Source organism: Nipponia nippon, unplaced genomic scaffold (genome assembly GCF_047370975.1).
Source record: "Nipponia nippon isolate SJK-2023a ecotype South Korea unplaced genomic scaffold, ASM4737097v1 scaffold_2, whole genome shotgun sequence".
Classification (NCBI taxonomy): Eukaryota; Metazoa; Chordata; class Aves; order Pelecaniformes; family Threskiornithidae; genus Nipponia; species Nipponia nippon.
Genome location: NW_028262336.1, coordinates 113,623,426 through 113,642,127, shown reverse-complemented (window position 1 = coordinate 113,642,127; position 18,702 = coordinate 113,623,426). Strand labels below are relative to the sequence as shown.

The 18,702-nt window shown below is 39.7% G+C and overlaps 1 protein-coding gene across 7 annotated transcripts in view; it reads left to right on the top strand.

Moving 5' to 3' along the window:
- ATM (ATM serine/threonine kinase) overlaps positions 1-18,702 on the top strand; it is a 79,784-nt gene that overhangs the window by 4,870 nt on the left and 56,212 nt on the right. For 6 of the 7 annotated variants that reach the window (XM_087759238.1, XM_087759236.1, XM_087759235.1 and 3 more), the window contains exons 6-17: positions 7,808-7,973; positions 8,263-8,501; positions 9,311-9,474; positions 9,843-10,012; positions 11,464-11,835; positions 12,396-12,590; positions 12,925-13,020; positions 14,044-14,269; positions 16,030-16,161; positions 16,917-17,042; positions 17,156-17,245; positions 18,280-18,451. In XM_087759238.1, the coding sequence (XP_087615364.1) occupies positions 7,808-7,973; positions 8,263-8,501; positions 9,311-9,474; positions 9,843-10,012; positions 11,464-11,835; positions 12,396-12,590; positions 12,925-13,020; positions 14,044-14,269; positions 16,030-16,161; positions 16,917-17,042; positions 17,156-17,245; positions 18,280-18,451 (2,148 nt within the window). The remainder of the gene's footprint in view (positions 1-7,807; positions 7,974-8,262; positions 8,502-9,310; positions 9,475-9,842; positions 10,013-11,463; positions 11,836-12,395; positions 12,591-12,924; positions 13,021-14,043; positions 14,270-16,029; positions 16,162-16,916; positions 17,043-17,155; positions 17,246-18,279; positions 18,452-18,702) is intronic. The other variant, XM_087759237.1, reaches the window with a different exon arrangement.

Below are 18,702 nucleotides of genomic sequence, written 5' to 3'. Positions count from 1 at the left end.
GTAAGCTCTCAACCCATCTGTTTTCATTTGTTGATGGAATAGCACCATAATTTAAAAAAAAAAAAAAAGCAAAGGTATTAGAAGTTTTACAGTCTAGTTTATTGAATGTTGCATGTGCAATTCTGGAGAAAGCATAAAAACCTTTATTTGCGTAATGTAGTGCTTTGAAGTCTAAGTTTGGATTTCTGAAAAGCACTTTATGAGACAATGCTCTGTAGCTTGAAGAGAGTTGCTTAACTACAGAATGGGAATAAACCTGCAAAGAACTCAGAAGAGGGGTCTGGTGATACTGGGAGTGAAAGGGAAGGCAAAATCAACCTGCAGAAGACTGTCAAAGTGAAGTGCCTGAACTGGAACAGTTCAGGATGGGAAATGTGATTGGAGAGCCTGAGGGTGGGGTCTCAGAAGTTAAAGAAGTTGGTATCATATGGCAATGGAGATAGAACTGGAAGTTGAAGATTGAAGGGGAAGCTGGAAGCGTATGGGGAAGCTGCCTGAGCCTAGGAGCCAGTGAGCGGGGGAGAACAGAAAGGGCTGTCAGCCTCCAAGCTGGAGCAGAATGCAAAGGCATGGACTAAGCAGATAAGGAGGCTGGGAGCTGGAGTGCAGAGCAATAACCGGGAAAGGCATCTGAAGAAGAGCCAGGTACTCAGGTAGGACTGAGGTAGGGAATGGGACAAGAAGCCAGGAATGTTGAAGAGAGATACTAAAGAAGGCAGAGAAGGAAAACTGAGACTGAGTGTCACTGGAAGGGTACATACAGGTTACCTGAGGAGCCTATGGGAGTTGTTGTGTGGTAGTTAGGTAGTTTAGGAACACGGAAGTGAGCTCAGTCTCTTTGTGTATGGACTGAACCTGGAAGTGTGACAGAAGCAATTGTGATGTTAGATCATACTTCATGAGGCACTCTTATCTGCTGGAAGTTCTGAGCTTCTGAATGTTGATAGTCATACTCTTAAAAATTATGAGGAGCCATCATATTGGTATATATTGGCTGCATCATCAAAGGAGTCACATGAGGCCAGTGGAAGCTGTATGTAGTAGAAGCTGAACTCAGTCTTACTAAAGGAAGCTGGAAGCCCTGTGACCTGGGACCACGTGGGAAGCACCTAGGACCATGTGCCTCTTGCATCTTAGGCACTAACTTTTTAATGAATAGATATTGTAGGGACCCATGAGGACATCAGTGGGTGTTTGGTATTGCCACTGTAGTAATGAATGAGGACACTTCTTTGCTCAGCTGCCTGACTCTCTCAGAAGGAGGAGGTGTCAGGGCTGCAACAGACATCACCTCAGTTGGTGCTGGTTGCAACTCAGTGCACTAGTGACAGTGTTGGACCAACACAGATTAACTCAGTCCTGTACATGGTCTTATCAAAGGACTGGAAAGTTGAGGGGTAGTTGCTCAAACTCATTCACTGTTTGACAATCCCATCAGGCTCGTGTGAAAATCCAGTGGGGACTAGAGATTAATCAGAGATAATTGATATTTGAATGAGGTAATATCACCCTTGAACACTGCAGTATCAGGTATACTAGAACTACAGTAGGAACTCAAAGCAAAGAGCACTACCCAGTAGATGACCACTGACACAGCTGATGCATTTTTTTCCGTTTCCCTGGCCCCTGCGTGTAGAGCACAGTTTGTCTTTACCTGGAGAGGAGTGCAGTATGCCTAGAACCTTCTGCCACAAGGATGGAAGCATAGCCCATCTGTCATGGACTTGTACAAAAGGTTTTGGAAGAGGGCAGTGCCCCAGAACACTTACAGTACATTGATGACATTGTAGTATGGGGAAACACTGCCCATGAGGTGTGTAACAAAAGGAAAGAGATAATTAGAATTTTACTAAATGCAAGGTTTCTGCTCAAAAGAGATAAGGTGAAGAGACCTGTGCAGGAAATAGTTTCTTGGTGTCACATGGCAAGATGGGTGCTGTTGCATTCCTACTGACGTGATTTACAGCGTCGCAGCAATGGCACCACTGATCAATAAAAAGGAAACACAAGTTTTTCTTGGAATGGTGAGATTGTGGCAAATACACATCCCTGGATACAGTCTGCTCATAAATCCACTGTACCAAGTCACTAGGAAAATGGGCTCGTTTGAGTGACAACCCGAGCAACAATAAGATCCGACTATATGCTACCAACTATACCCTGTCAGAAGAAGAAATATTGGCAATAATGAAGGAATCTAGGCAGCATTTGAAGTAGTGGCAATGGAATCAGAAATGCTGCTGGCTCCTCACTTGCTGGTACTTCACTGTTTGCTGAAAGGAGAAATGCCTTTGACTTCCCACACAAGTGTGACCTGGAATAAATGGACTCATAAAGGGAAACAGGGAGTAGGCTCTGGCGTACTGGAGGAGTTGATGGATTGGTCCAAATGTCGTGACTTTTGGGGTGTCACCCAAGGTATTACCACATGCTCAAGAAGACCTGGAATATGACAGGCTTTCAAAAAATTAATAATATGCCCTATTGGCTAACGGTTCTTGCCTAATTGTTGGCCATTGGCAAAGACGGAAAGCTGTCATTTGGAATCCTGACAAACAGGTGATAGAAGCTGATGAAAGTGAAGGACAGACAAGTCAATATGTAGAAGTCCAAGGCATAAGCCTGGCCATTGATGCAGCATTACAGAGGAAACAGCAGAGATTTTACCTGACTCTTGGATGGTGGCCAGAGCCCTCTGGGACTGGCTTACACAGTGGAAACAGGAATTGGCAGAGATAAGGGAGGCCTATTTGGATAGCTACTTTGTGGAAAGACATCACATGGGATTTGCAAAAAAACTCAGTGTATGGGTATGACACGTCATTAGCTATGTCCCAAAAAGAAGAGCCGCCAAAGAACAAATCAAAACCTATCAGTCAGACCAAGCTACTCAAGTTGCTGCAGTCAACAAAGTCCTGGACTGGGAATGTAGAGTGGACCTATTTGTAATTTTATGGGCTCATGAAACATCTGAGATGAGATTCCACCTGTCTCTGGGCAAGAGACTGAGGAGTGATTTGTCTAAACATGCCATTCTACAAGTAATAAAGGTATTTGAAATTTGTTCATTAGTGAAAAAAGCTAAACCACAAAAGGTGTTGGAGTGTGATAGCTGTCATTTAAACTGCCAGATTGGAGATGTGCGGTAAGTAGACTACATTGGATCTTTGTACAGGCCTAGTAGGGGGAATCAATATGTCCTTGCTATTTTAAAGAAATGACTGCAAGCTGGCTGGAGGCTTGCCCCACAGCTTGTGCCACTGCTAAAAGCACTGTAGTAGGTCTTGAAAAAGAAATTTTGTGGAGATATGGTACACCAGAAGTAATTGAATCTGGTAATGGATCTCGCTTCAAACACAAAATGATGAAATTATGGACAGATGAACATGGGATTGACTAGATACACCATATCTTCTATTATCTCCAAGCCTTGAGTCTGGAGACTGTCGCAAAGGATGTAACTTATGATGCAAGTAACCTCCCACCATGTACCATTAAATGAGTGAGTGCTAGGGGGGTGTACAGCAAGGGGTAGAAAGTGTCATGGCCTACTGGGCTGATATAACTTGAATAATGAGGCAAATGTCAGAGAGCCCACAATTTGACCTTTGGTATGCTGCTGTGCAGGCGTTAGGGATCTAACTTTTTGGCAGATAAAGCACAGTTAGGCAGGTGTTGCGGGGGAAAAAACAATGTAACTGGCAGAAATGGCAGAACCAAACTCATACAAGAATGAGTGATCTGACAACAGTGGCTGGTCTGATCTCATAGCTGAGCCTGCTTAAATGATGCAGTGACTTGCTGCACCAATCAATGAACAACAGCTCAGAGCACTCCGCTGACCAGTAAACACAAAACAATCTGGAAGGTGCTCTCCACCTCATAAAACTTGTCTACCTCAGCTTGAAGGGGCCGAGGGGTGGTGGTGTGTCAGCACGGTTCTACCTTTAGACTGTGGAGGACCTGTAGGGCTGCCTGGGACCAAGCTCGCATAGCCAGAACCAGCACGCTTAACACTCTGCTGCTCCTGACCACTTACAACCGCTGCTCTTGTCAGCAAGGAGAGGGGAAGGAGAGAGAACCATTTTTCTGCAACTCTATAGTGTTCTGTTTGTAGTTTCTCAGAGGCAATAAATATGCAAATTACTGTGCGTAATTAAATGTGTGCATTTAGTCTGTCCTGACCTAAACCATGACAGTAGGTTGAAAGGTTTCTAGTTATTCAGCATGTCTGTTATCGAGTGAGTTAGCAGGCAGCTGTGGTGACTGCCCCTTCGCCTATGCACCCGTATGCATACTGACAAGGCTGCATGTTCAGCCTTGCTCCTTAAACCTCTGCCGGTCATGAATGTTCCAGTGCAGAGACTCTGTGTGGTGCTAAACAGTGACTTTTATTTCACAGCACCGGCAGTTCATAAGAATATAACACGTAGAGTTGAGAAGCACTCTTATTCATCAGGTAGTCTGGAACGAGGGGGTCACCAACAGGGGGAGAGGATGAAAAGGATGTTCTGTTCCGCTTGCTGATATGCTGTTGTTGCCCAGGGTGCACTAAGATCATGGCATGCCAAGTCATCATCCAGGATGAGACAGATGTATAAGTAAACTTTTGCATCGCCAGAAATTCCAGGTAGCCGATTACTAATGTGGGCAGTTTGTGTGATCTCCATAGGATGCAAGCCTAAACTGTTCCTTAATCTAGGAAGGTAGTTGCTTTGTTCAGAGCACATTCATAGCAACAATGGATGAGATAGTCCATTAGTGCTCAAAGACCTCATCCAGTACCCTCTCAGGCACTCAAAGCAGCAGCAGATTCTCGATCCATCTTCCGGTAAACACCAGCCACCAAAACAAGGAGGAATTGATACTGCCAAGGAGGCCTCTTTCCACTTTTGCTGCTTAACAAATTACACTGCGTCCTCCTTAATCTAAGTGTCCAGATGCTCTATTTGCTGTGCCACCCCCTGGTACTGAAGTTAGCACATCTTAGGGTTTTCAGAGCTTGATTTCACCTGTCTGCTATAGGAATTAGGGCAGAACTGGATCTATCCCAGTATTGCTACCACATACGGAAAACTGTGTCTTTGATACCCTAAGAACTGTGGGAAGGATGGCAATAAACAACAAAACTGCATTGTCACGTATATTCAAGGACCAACAGACTTGCTTTTCTTTCTTCTGCATATTCTTCTGAAGGGGAGGATGCCACAGCAGCTTCTTTCCCCTCCCTCTTCACCTCCTATCTGGTCCCCATGTTGTTGCAGGCATCCCAGAGAGGATGCTGCAACACTGAACGGGGGAGGAGATGGAGGACAGCATGAAAGCTGTGTTTGAGAGGATCATGAGGCTTTATAAGCAGGACTGATAGCAGGTCTTGGCTCGCTTAGATGAGGCTTGACAGAGGCTTGGGAACATGAAGTGCTGGAGAGGTGGCAGACTGTGCTCTTAAGTAGTGACTGATGTGCAGGCAGTTGGACTTGGAGAAAAAAGAGGAAGCTCAGTCAAGCAGGGAAGGAGTTTTCAACTCTTCCAACAACTTGTGTGGGGGCCTGGTCCACAAAGTGTCTATTCAGGTGTCTAAATGGAGCATGGAGGATAAGGCATGACGGCAGGGTTTAGAGATCATTATGACTTTTTGGGCCTTTTTTTCCTCCATGGAGAAAAGAAGTGATGTACCTGCTCTTTTAGTTCAGCCAGGTCAACCAGATTTTGTTAGTTTCCAGTAGACCTTGTTTGCCTTCAGAAGGATCATATTGCTGGATGCTATACTTTTCCTATGTTAAGACCCTGGTTTTAAAAATCAAATGCAGTATTTCCTTTCTTCCCTGTTCATCTCTGTATATATTATAGCTGTATTGCCTCTCTCAGGGAATTAGAGAATAATTCGCATTGGAAGGAATCTCAGGAGATTTCTAGTCCAATCCCCTGCTTGAAGCAGGCTTAGCTGTGAGAAGAGATCAACTGGTATTGTGGGATCAAGTTTTCTTATTTTTTTTGTTCATGTGCTTGTTCTGCTGCAGGTTTTGCTTGCATTCTAGACTTCGTGTAAAGCTGTGTGCTTTCCTTGCCACGTGTGTTCTTTGAGGGAAGGTCAGCAGAGAGCATGGAGAGTAGATGTGAAAAGAGTTCAGCCAGCTCTGCAGGTGTGAGCAGGAGTGGTTTCCCAACCTGAGGAGGTCCCAGTATAAGAATCCCCTCCAGGGACAGAGAGCATTGGCTGTGGGCTGTTGCACACTTGCAGTTGTGTAGGGCCCACTGTTCTGAGGGTGCTGGGAGGTCACTGATGCACATTCCACTTCCATCCTTTATGCAGAAGGGACACAGTTAAACCAGGCTTGGGCACTTGTCACCAACTTAAAGCTTTGTGACCCAGTAATATAGGGGTATGAACTGTTTCTGATTCCCATGATTCAGAGAGTTACCCAGATTCTGCAAATGACCCTATGCCTGCTTGGAAAGAAGGTGCTGGTATCTCTATTGAATCTGAGGCCAGAGTTATGAAAGACTTGGTGAAGGTGGCATTAAGAGTCCTGCTGGAGTCCAAGATGTCCATAAATCTACCAAGGCCCACACAACAATGAAGCAGTAGCATTGCAATTTATTTATCTATAGTTGTCCCAAGCTGGCTTTTCCACAGTGCAGGAATCCAGAGCTTAAGGCCCTGGGTGATGCCATAAATGTCACCCATGCAGAGTATTCAAAAGAAGAGATTCTGAGAGAGTGCCTCAGAGGCCTTGATCCTGACTGTCTGTGGAGAGCTTACTCACCCCAAACTGATGAGCTACTGACCAATAGAGCTGAGGGTTGTCAGGCTCTTTTAGGTCGTAGTCACTCTACAGAGCAAAAGTAAAGTAACTGGTCATTCTACCTATATTTTTCCTTAGAGAGGAGGCCTGAGAGGTGGCTGTCCATTCATTCAAGGTATTATCCCAGAATGGCTGCTGAGGTCATAGGACTGAATCAGTATTTCTTCCCACTGTGGTTCTTTGCAGTGGATATTGTCCATTGGTGAGGACATCACTGAGGGACAGTATCATGTCACTTGTAGGTGGCATAAATGGAATAGCAGCAAGGCTTTCATATGTATTGTGTTAAACTGATAGTGGTGGTTGGATCAGTAATGTGCTACCGTGATTTATATGAGGCTGCTGAAAGGACAGTGTGGTGATTCCTAAATGGGCCTTCAGATAAGAAAGCAAAAATCTGAGGAAGGGGCCTTTCCTTCAGAAAACTGGTAAATGAGTGCAAAGCATGGATGTGTTGGTCTGCAGGCTGGAGTGAACTAGCCGAACTGCTTGTGATGGAAATACGGGCAGCCTCAGTACCAACTGTTCTGATCGGTTTACCTGTTCCTGCTGCACCAAATTCTTTGTTAATGTATGTGTGGCTATAAATTGTTTCTGAGTACTTTTATTGTGTATTCTGCAACAAATGGAGCCCACCGTGCTGAGCAATCAATGTAGAGCGGAAGCTGAGTGTGGGAGTAGTTGTGAAAGTTGATCGTGTGGCTATAGCCACTTTGCTCAGTGTAACACAAAGCAGATTGTATCGCAGCTCAGAATGAATATAACTTTACTTCCAGTGTAGGCAAGACCACATTTTGGTTTTTTTGCCCCAGTTAACTTCTGTGAATAATGACATGCAGCTGAATTCAGAATGGTGGTTTCTGTATATTTAATGCAATATTTTGCTTCAAGCATTTTTTATGTAATCCTCTGTAATATATATGTTTATATATATATTTGTATATTTACAACATATATACAAACTATATCATATATACTTTTTTTTTTTAATACATTTGCAGAATTGCTGATCCTGTATGGCCAATTATACCTCAAACCTTCTGGCAAGATTAATAGAGTCTTGGTGGCAAGGATAATTCACACACTTACGAGGGGGTACTGCTTCCAAACTGATGGGTTGAGTTCTGATATGCTTATCTTCTTTTCAAAAGCAATGCAGTGTGCAAGGTACGTTGCAAGTGCTCCTTTTGTATGCTAATACCTACTTTTAGAGAATAACTTATTTTACATATTTGGGATTAGACTTGAGTAACAGCAGGTAATACTTCTTTAGACATGTTTTGTTCTCTTTGAACACCAATTTAATAAATTCTTTAAAATATTAATAACTTCTGCATTTGTTAGGCAAATAATATTCTGAATATAGTTACTTGCTAGTATTTACATTTAAAAAATATCTGTAAAAAGAAATAGGATTATTTCTTATGGAAGTTTGAGTGTTTGGTTTATGTTGCAGGCAGGAGAGAAATACTGCAGGCCTGGATCATATTGTTGGAGCAATTAACATCATCTGCAATAAGTTTGCTGTCAACTGTCGCATACGAATTTGTAAAGTAGGAGAAGAAATTTTGCCTACAGTGCTTTATATATGGACTCAGTATAGACCAAAGGATTCCCTGAAGGAGTCAATAATTGAGTTATTTCGTCTCCAAGTTCGTATTCATCATCCAAAGGGTGCAAAAACGCAGGGAAAAGGTACAATAAAAAGCTCCCTGTTTTTTTTTCTTTCCTATCACTGTATGTGATTGTTCGAATTATTGTGCCAACTTTCTGAATTTTGATACTGAGTCTTGGAAACATTAATGGGAGCGATGATTACTTGTCAGTAGTTTTATGCTATAGGTTAATATTGAGTGAAAGTGAAAATAAGTTTTCAAATTGTATGCACTAAGAGAATATTAATTGTATTAAGTCCTGTAAAGACTGATTTTTTTTTTTTTTTTTTATCAGAAGGTCATTTTAATTACTAAATCAAAACACAAAGTCTTTGTGGAAGGGAAATAATAGTTGAGATTGAGTTTAGATTGCCACATGTATTCTTATTTTACCAGGTTTATTTAAGCCCAGAAACTACTACTGTGGTCTGAGTCTGACTTACTGTATAAAACTGCCAGAGAACATCACTCAGTAATTGTGTTTGTCTGTCATGGCTTATTTCAGCTATAGCATAATTTTTTTTAAAAGTTTTATTTTTTTTTACTTTGTCTACAAATGGCAAAGAGTTTATAATTAGTCCAAATTTATCCATTGCATTTAACTGTAGTCTGTAACTGTAGTCGTTCCTACCCTAATTACTTGTATACACTGATTAAATTTTCTCTTAACTTTTTTCACTTTTTTACTTTATTCATTCTCCATTATAAGACTTGTTTTGCAGGCCTGTATTTGTTAAGCTTTGTGTGCTTTACTCTGATTTTGACCGTATTTTGCGTTGTCTAGGTAGGTTTACATATTGTATCAAGTGGGTGGTACAAGTTATCTTTTAATTGTTTTTGCATGTACAGGTGCATATGACTCGACAAAATGGCAAAGTATCTTACATAATCTATATGATCTGCTGGTGAATGAAATAAATCTCATCAGTAGCAGAGGAAAGTATTCTTCAAGCTCACGTAATATTGTTGTAAAGGAAAATTTGATTGAGTTGATGGCTGATATTTGTCATCAGGTAACATTTTTATTTGAATATAAAGTTGACTGTATATTTACTGTGCTGTATTAAAGTAATACAGCTATAGCATTTCCTCAAAATCATTTACTGAACTATTAGTACCTTTTGTCTGTGTTCTGTTGTGTTTAGTTGTTAGTTTTTGTGCAGTTTAGAAATCTGTGGACTGCTAAATTTTGCTGGGTTTCACTAGTGTTGTTTATTAGACTATAAGCAGAGGTTCTGTTATAGTAAAGAATAATTAATAATTCTGGTTGCCTCTTAAGAGGCTTTATACACAGTAAAAAATGGACCAGTTTAACATTTCTGTTTTCCTGTAAATACTACTTTGCTTTATTTGCATACTTTTAAATTTCTCTTTATAAAAGGTTTTTACAGAGGATACCAAAGTTCTGGAAATTGCCCAGCCTTATGCCATTTCACAAAGAGAGCCCGGTGATGGAACAGTACCAAGCAAGCGCAGGAGGATTGAACTAGGCTGGGAGGTAATTCGAGACAACCTGCAAAGATCCCAGAAGGACTTTGATGTCATACCTTGGTAATAACACCTTTACATGAAACAAATATCACTACAGACATCTTTGTACATTTAAGTGTTCTCCTGAATATGTTGTGCTTTCAAATTAGGTGTCTGCACGTGCTGTAATTGTATATCTAAGCACTAAGGTTAGAGTCTCACAGTATTTGGAAAGTAGCGAGTAGTGTTCTTGGCACTCTTGCTTTAAAAACTTTATATCTTTGGTTTCCTAAGAAATAACAAATGAGGTCTGGTAAACTGTCTTGTAGTGTAAAAGATATTACTGCTTCTGTTTTTTTTACCTGTCATTTGTGCTAGGTATTACCAGTCTTTATGTAAGTGTTGTGTGTGTGATCCAGCTTATGAGTATTAGGATATTAACGTGAGATTTACTGCTGTCTTAAGCTGGCTGTGTCATAGGACGGCAACCATTAACAGTTTGGCCATTTTGGACTCGTTCACACAATTTGCCCTAATACCGGGCCTGAGAACTGTTGAAGTGCAAGGCCTGGTATCTTAGCTTGGACCTTGACTGAGGGCTGTTTTGTTTGACATGAGGGACTTCTGAACTGGAGGTATAGCTGCACGTCTTCTTCCACTGACTGCCGCAGGAGAAGGACTCGGTAGCAGAGAGCGTAGCAGGGAGTCAAGTCGTTGTTAAAAGCCCAAGAATGTTGACTTTATCTAAGATAGATTACACCGGATGTTTTTTGCTGTTACTGTTCCTCTCTGTCTTTCTGACTTTTCTTGGAAACTGCTGTACAAGATACCAGAACAGTGTAGCTGCTTGTGAATTGGGTCCTGAGCTGGGGTGGCAGGTTTGTGTGTGTGTATGTGTGTGTGTTTATTGTTCACAGTATTGAGACAAAGTGGCTATTTAGGATCCAGTTGAGAAGTTAATATGCCATTCTGTGTGGAGGTGGCAATCTCCAAGAAATACTGTGAGTAGTGTAATTTACTAATTTGAGGAGAGTTGCAGCCATTGCTATCAGGAAAACCCTTCCAACTCACCATTCCCAGCTTAACATTTTGTTGATTTGATAAATATTATTTTTCTTACCTGCAGAGATGTTGTTGTAATGTTTCCTGTTTATGTAATTTCACCCTTGAGGTCACTCCCTGGGTCAGAGTGTATAACAGGCTAGTCCAGAAGAAGGAGAAAAGTAATTTTTTTTCCTGCTATTTTCTTTCCTTGTGGTCAGAAATCAATGAACTCAGCTTGCAAGAAATTAGAAATCAGCAAAATCAGCTTGTAAGAAATTGTTAGTGATAATGAGGCTAAATGAGCAGACTTTACCAGTAAAAACAACAGAAATACTGAATCTTTAACCTTTGATAATAAACAAATCCGCTTAATACTGGAAAGTATAAATGTGAAATGACAATCGGAGAACGCTTTGTTTGTTCATTTACTTTTGAAGATGCAAATTTATGTATGCTTGATATTAATTGCTTCACTTTGTGTTTTCAAGGTTACAGATTACAGCTCAATTAATATCAAAGTATCCCATGAGTCTTCCTAACAGTGAGCTACCTCCCTTACTCAATGTACTTCACCAGTTACTGCCTCAGCAGCGCCGAGGAGAAAGGACCCCATACGTGCTGAAGTGTCTCACAGAGGTAGCTTTGTGTCAAAACCAGAAAACTGATTTGAAAAGCACCCACAAGTTGGAGCTCCAAAGAACCTGGGCAAAGATTTGGTCCCTTACCATTCGTAGCGTCAGTTTCCAGCAAATTGAAGTGGAGAGCTTTGGGCTACTTGGAGCTATGATTCAAGGAAGCCTTGTTGTAACAGATAAAGAACTCTGGAAGATATTTTCAGGACCTGCATGCAAGCCTTCAAGGTAAAATGGGAAGCAAGGATAATATTTTGTGTCTGATTCACATTGCTATTTACTGTGCAACCAAAACCACTGTATTATTCAAAATAATATTATTGTTGTTGTGGCTGTATTTCTAGTTATGAACTGACGACGTTTGTGTTCTAAGCATTTGAAACGGGCATAAATACATTAAGTCTGAAAGCAGAGGCAGGAGAGGCAAGCATCTTCAAATTTAAAATTGACTAAAAATGTAAAATGGACTAAAAATTTAAAATCTGACTGAAAGAGATGTTGACTTTTTGAAGTTAAAAAGTATGTTTTCTTCTAAATATATTTTGATTTTGAAATGAGTATTCTGAAACAGTCTTTAAAATAGATAGGAAATGTCTGTAATAGCCAAAACGTGGCTTTTGAAAATGCAAAGATTCTAATGAAGGAGTTTTCCAGTATGCGTGCTTATTAACTTGCTTATGTACTTGGTGCTCCCTGAGCATGCAGAAATACTGACTTTGCTTTAGAGTGCTGATCAACAAATACCACATTGCTTCTCACAAATGCCTCGTGTTCCATTTTTGTTACAGTTCTGCTGTACATTGTTTATCATTAGTGATGTCTGCCTATTCAGTGCCAGAAAATTTGGACATAGGAATGGAACAGAATAATTGTGAAAGAAATCTTGATTCTCTGCTAAAGGAGGCAATAATGAAATGGCTACTGTCCTGCTATTTGGAGGAAGAAATGGAAGAATGTGCAGAGTTGCCCCCTGTGCTCTGCAGGTAAAGTCTTTGTGGCATAATTTTATGTGTAAGCTCACCCTATAACACAGAAAATTGGGTAGGGAAAAGTGGATTTGCAGAATTGTATTATGTTAATGCTTTGGTAGAGTGTACAGGGTTTTTAAGCTTACTGTAGAATGTCATTCTGGGGACATAATTTAGTTATCTGTCCATAGCATAGCAGATACATGAAATATGTGTTAGAAATCTTAAGTGAATATTTAAGCTTCTTTGAAGTTACACTGTTAATCTGGTTAATGTTTGGGTGCGCTTCAGGAATCCCAAGAGCTTGTCTGATTGCAAGAAAATACAAAACAATTTTCTTTTTTTACAGTGATTTTCCTTATCTTACGTTACAAAAAATTCTTGTGAGCCTTACAATGAAGAACTCTAGAGCTGCCATGATTTTTTTCCGAAATGATGCTAAATGGTATGTTTTTAAATCAATCATTATAGATACTTAAGCTTCTTCTATTTGTCATTTTAACAAGCAGAGATAATGAAATGCATAATTCCTCAAGCTCTTTCGCATCTTTCTGTACAATGTCTTTCAGACCCCATAAAAATAATAGGGCTTTTGCAATTTGTTAAGGTGCTTTAAGCAGATGTTAAAATAGTCTCTTGCTGACAGAGTCAAAGCTTCAGATACTGAACAGAATACCTTATAAGGAATATGTGTATCATCTCTCTTCAGCAATACAGCTAAATATATGGCTCTTTATCCATAAGTACATTAGGTATTTTTAACTCATTACAATTGTATTTTTTGAATAAGTTGTAACTTTATACAAATATGTATTCGTGCTTTCTAACATTATCTTCTATTCCAAAGGAAGCATATATCTTAAGAGTTTCTTTGAAGATAGATGCTAAGTAGAAAGTTGGCTAGATACTTACTGTCCATATGTCCTCATGCCACTCCACCTATGTTTGTGGCCCTAGCCACACGTTACTTGAGTCTGTTGGAGTCAATCTGTGAAGGCTGTTGCATCTTACACTGATGCATATGTTCAGGCTCTTGGACTATGTCCAGTTTCCTTTTAATGAAACTAAAATGTGTATAACTTGTTGTGATGGAAGGTAAGACTTTCCTACTAGAAGTTAAAAATACTGGTTTGGGGAGTTTCATGAATTTCTGCTCCAATTATGTAAAGTAGATTGAGGTCAGCCACCTTAACACAAAACAGATGCTGCTATATGAACTGTTGTAGAACGTATGATGTGTGTGCAGGCTTCATTTTTCCTTGCAGTTTCTTCAGACAGAGCTAAAATGATAGCATCCATTCCACAATGGAAGTCACCTCAGAAATTAAAGATCAACCAGGGTTTGGAAGCACAAAAGGATAAAATGTTTTGTTCTGCTGTTGTTTATTTCTTGCATTTAAATGATAGTTTTAAAGACTTGTAAGTCGTATACTGGCTGCTAAATTAAAAATTATGTCTCCTCTTCGAGTATGCAACACTTGCAAGGGAAAGAAGAAAACAATTTTTCTGATGTTGAAGAGCTGTATCTGCAGACAACCTTCGATGAAATGGATATTTTCACTGACTTTGCAGTAAATGTTGCAGCTAAAAACGTGACTGGCTCAAGACTTGCCATCGACCAAAATCTTAGGGAAGCACTGGAGTACTGTCTTTTATCAATGTCAGAAAAGCTTTTAAGCAGCTATGCTCCTAAGGTAAGTTAGAAATTACTGTTACATCCTTATATTTCTGCTCCCAGACAATATATTTTCAAGGCAAAGTATATAGATTTTCATTCCTTTTGCTGCTAAAAATGAACTGCAAACATTTTAAAAACTGTATCCAATAATACTAAATAGAGAAGTCTGTATTTCTTTACATCATTTGCAAAATATCCATAGTTTTCAGAAGTATGGGGGAATACACATACACGTTCTACATTCTAGAAGCTGTGTAGAAGTGGAAGTGTCTGCAAAGTTGCCACATAAACCACTGTTACCCTGCTTTTTGTGATGTTGGTTTCAGTTTCTGTGCCCCTGTAATGCTTTAAGCTCTTGTCAGTTTTCAGCCACGATAGCCGATAGCCTGAGGCGTCGAGGTCTCAAATAGTTAGGTTTTGTAAAAAGAGGCAGCTCTGTAAAGGATTAATTGTCAAGAAGGCTACAAATATGGACTATATTAACAAGAGCACAGCCAGTGCTCAAGGGAACTGATTATCCCCCTCTACCCAGTGCCTTTAGACGGCATCTGAAATACTGCATCCCATTTTCGGCCTCCCAGTACAAGACATGCATTTAGTGCATTCAGTGGGGGCTCCAGCACGTGACCTGTGAGGAGACGCAGAGGAAACTGGGCTTGTTCAGCCTGGAGCAGAGTGGCTTTGGGGGCACCTAACAGGCTTTGGGGGAGCCTGTCAGTGCCTATAAGATTGTCCAGAAGACAGAGCCAGGCTCTTCACAGTGGTGTATTGCAGGAAGATGAGAGACAGCAGGCAGAGTCAAGAGAAGTTCACACTGGATACAAGGAGAATTTTATCTACGTGAGGACAATCAGGCAGTGGCAGAGGTTGCCCTGCCTGAGAGGTGGTGCAGTCTTCATCCTTGGAGGTTTTCAAGCCCTGACTGGATCAAGCCTTGAGTAACCTGTTCTGACCTCAGACCTGACCCTACTGTGAGCAGGAGGTTGGACCAGAGACCTGCTGAGGTCCCTTCCAGCCCAAATTATCCTGTGACTCTATTTGTATCTTCTACTTGTTGAAACACCACAGAATCTCTCCTTTGGAGAAAAATCTTGACTTGTAGAGGAAGAGCCGCTACATAATGGTAAAGTTTGTGAAAACAAAAGCAGCCGACTTTTTAAACTTCCAGTTCCTTTGACAGGCTAGCTTTGGTTTTAATATAGTGGTGTGCCTTCCTTGCAGTTCACTGCTAAGGTCCTGTAATATTTGGTGAGCCAAAAGAGGCAGTACCAAAGTTTGAAACAAGGTACTGGCAACCAGGAGCTATAAAACTTATCCCTGGTTTTGTATGTGTAACAATGGTGTGTATGCATAAGTTTTCCCATTTTCTTTATAGATACCTGCTTTTCAAGAATGTGATAGCAATCCTTTTTGGTCTCCCTTCCTGAGAAAGTAAGACAAATAATTATTTGTCTGCTCTTTCTCCTCCTTTGATCCAAATAATTTACACAGGTAAAAAGGGATCTCTCAAACACTCCTGCAGTAAGCTTGTGAAGGAAGGAAGTGTAAGGGAAGTGTAAGGGCCATGGGACGTACAGAGAATATTATAACATGGAGAGCCAAAAGGACATGCTAGGGAGCTGAGGCAACTGCAATGCAAAACATTAGGATGCAGTCTTCATTAATTTTGGTGAAATCTGTACATAAAACTGTTTAAAAAGACTCTAAAGAATTCTGTATTTTGGTGAAAAAGTTTAATGATAAACCACTGGTATTTATACTGTGTGTTCAATTTAGTCTAAGGTTGTTGCTGCAGAACACCTTGTCCGATGTGTCAGTCTCTTCGTTGGTGTTCTTGGTTGCTATTGCTACACTGGCATATTTAAAGAAGAGGACGCCTGCAAATCAGAGTTGTTCCAGAAGGCTAAGGTAAGCAGCAGTGTGTTTGGGAGCTATTAAAAATGAAATAAAGCATTAAATATAAAATAATTTTTAAAATTCTACTCGTATTGACACATTTTCAGAGCATGAATATTTCCACTGGTTTCTGCTTTAAAAAAGGAAGTTGAGAGAGGCTTAAGTGTGTTACTGCTGCTGAAAGAGAGGAGTCACTGAAATTCTGTCAGTACACGAACACGAGTTTTGCAGTGGAGAGTATTCTATCTATTGATCCATTTCTGAGTCACCTCTTTTAAAAAAATAAAATAATTGTGGACATGTGGACAAAGGACTACTTAGAGGATAACAAATCATTTCATTTATAGGTCTTTTATGCAGGAATTTGTTAAGATCATTTGATGGTTTAAACCAGTATGAAGACAGCTATTATTATCATTATCATTATCACTGCTACTGTCTGAGGTGGTTTCTTGCTTGAATATGGAAACCCAAAACTTACACATTATGGAGAGATGCTGTATTTTTCTTTTGTGATGAAAATATCAATGTTTCAGGCAGGTCTAGGCCATCTTTTTGTCACTTCTGGAGCAGAATGACTGAAACAAAAGTCAAAGAAAAAAAAAAAGTCCAAACTCATTGACACACAGTGTAAATATCAAAGCTGTATGAATGAGAATGTATGAATGAGTATGAGAATCATGTCCTTTTGTCTCTGTGTGCTGTGTATGTGCCAATGTATAAAGGAATTTAACTGAGGTATTTTAACTGTGTTGTATTTTTACTAGTCTCTCATTCATTATGCCGGGGAAAGCATTTCTCAGTCTAAAAACAAACTAAATGAAGATGCCCACATCAACTCACTGAGGACTCTAATAATGCAGTGTACAAAATGTTTATGCAATTGTACCAAGGTAAAGTTTATAAAGGAATTTATATTTCTTTCTACATTAATGAGATCACAAAGTTGAATGTCATACCTGAAAAAAAATGACTTAATCTATCTGTACATCTTGCTTTCTTGCAGAACAGTGCTAATAAGATGCTGTCTAATATATTCCTGCATTTGTTAACATCAAAATTTATGAATGATCTCGTAGATATTTGCAAAAATCTGGTAAGTATATTCTGTCTGTTTCTAAATGCAGTGCTCTTCTACGAGAGGATTGTTTTTACAATATAATAATTTGGAGGCAAACCAAATGAGATACTTACTACTGAAAAAAATAAATCAAAATACATTGAGTTATATAGAGAATTCCTAACTGGAAACATTTCTATTTAGCATTTGAACACAGGCGTAGGGGAAAAATGAGAGCAGATGGATAACATTTGATCGAGGTCAGCATGCCAGCTCACATTAAAAAACAAATTATTTTATTTTTGGAAATTTTTAATACTGTATTAGAGTAAAAGTATATACAGATTTTATGCCACAGCAAGAATTTCTGTGACACATGACATTTAACTTTAATGCACTTGTAAAATTCTAAAAGCTTCTTTTTATTTTGTAGTTTGATGGACTTATGTGCCTTAAAACACTTGAAAGGTGTTTATTATGTAGATATTAAATCTTCTAACTGTAAATGACTCTCCTTTCTCACTGAGAAAAGTAATAGGGTGGCACATCACTGTGTTTAGCACAACTCTTAAAATTTCTCTTTTTGGCACTCTGTCCTCTAGTCAGGTCGAGGTAGGCAAAATCCTTTGTTTTTTTCAGGTGAGGAGAAGCTGAGAGTCTTACCTTCTGTTAACTTGTCATCTGGTAGGGAAAGTAGTAATCAGTGTGCCCTCAAAAAGGTTATATGCCTTCCTTTCATTTCTCTGTAATTATGGAGTGAGAAGTCTGTTAGTCTTGTAGAGAGAATTGTTTTTCAAATACTAACGATGTCCTTGGCACCATCTAAAACACAGAGACTAATATCTGTCTTAGGAATCTTGTGTCCTAAAGAGAATAGTTCAAATGAAACAATTCACATGTGTAGAAGACAGGTTTATCACAAAGGATGAAATTCATCAATTCAGTGTAGCCCTTACTGTTTTCACCCATTCTAGTTCACTGGAAACTGTAGTGTCTTTTCTTGTGTTATGCCTGTGGTGTTTCTCCTGTCCTTAAAAGCCAACTTTAAAAGGGTGTGGTGTTTTTGTCAGATGAGATTTACTGGAAAACCAAGTGAACTGGGAGAAGTGGATCTAACAGGGAATGATCCTGAGGAGAGTATAATGGAAGTAGATAACCAGGTATCTGATGATCTATTTGATGATCATTCCGTGACTGACATCAGTGATACAAATGAAGCTGGTGAGACGCAAAATGTAACCGGTAAGTCTTCTCTGTGTCCAAAACTATTTGCAAAAGCTTGTTTCTACAGACTGCTCTTTGCTTGAATGACAGTGAGATGCAAAGTTGTGCTGCTTTAATATTAGTTGAAGCAGGAAGTGGTTGAACCAGGTACTTCATAAACAATAATAATTCTTTTGTACCTCATTAGTGTTTTAAAGATGTTAATGAAGTGTTCTAGCTCATTTGGAAAGAAGTTTTTTATTTTATAAATAGTAAAATGCAGGCAGAGA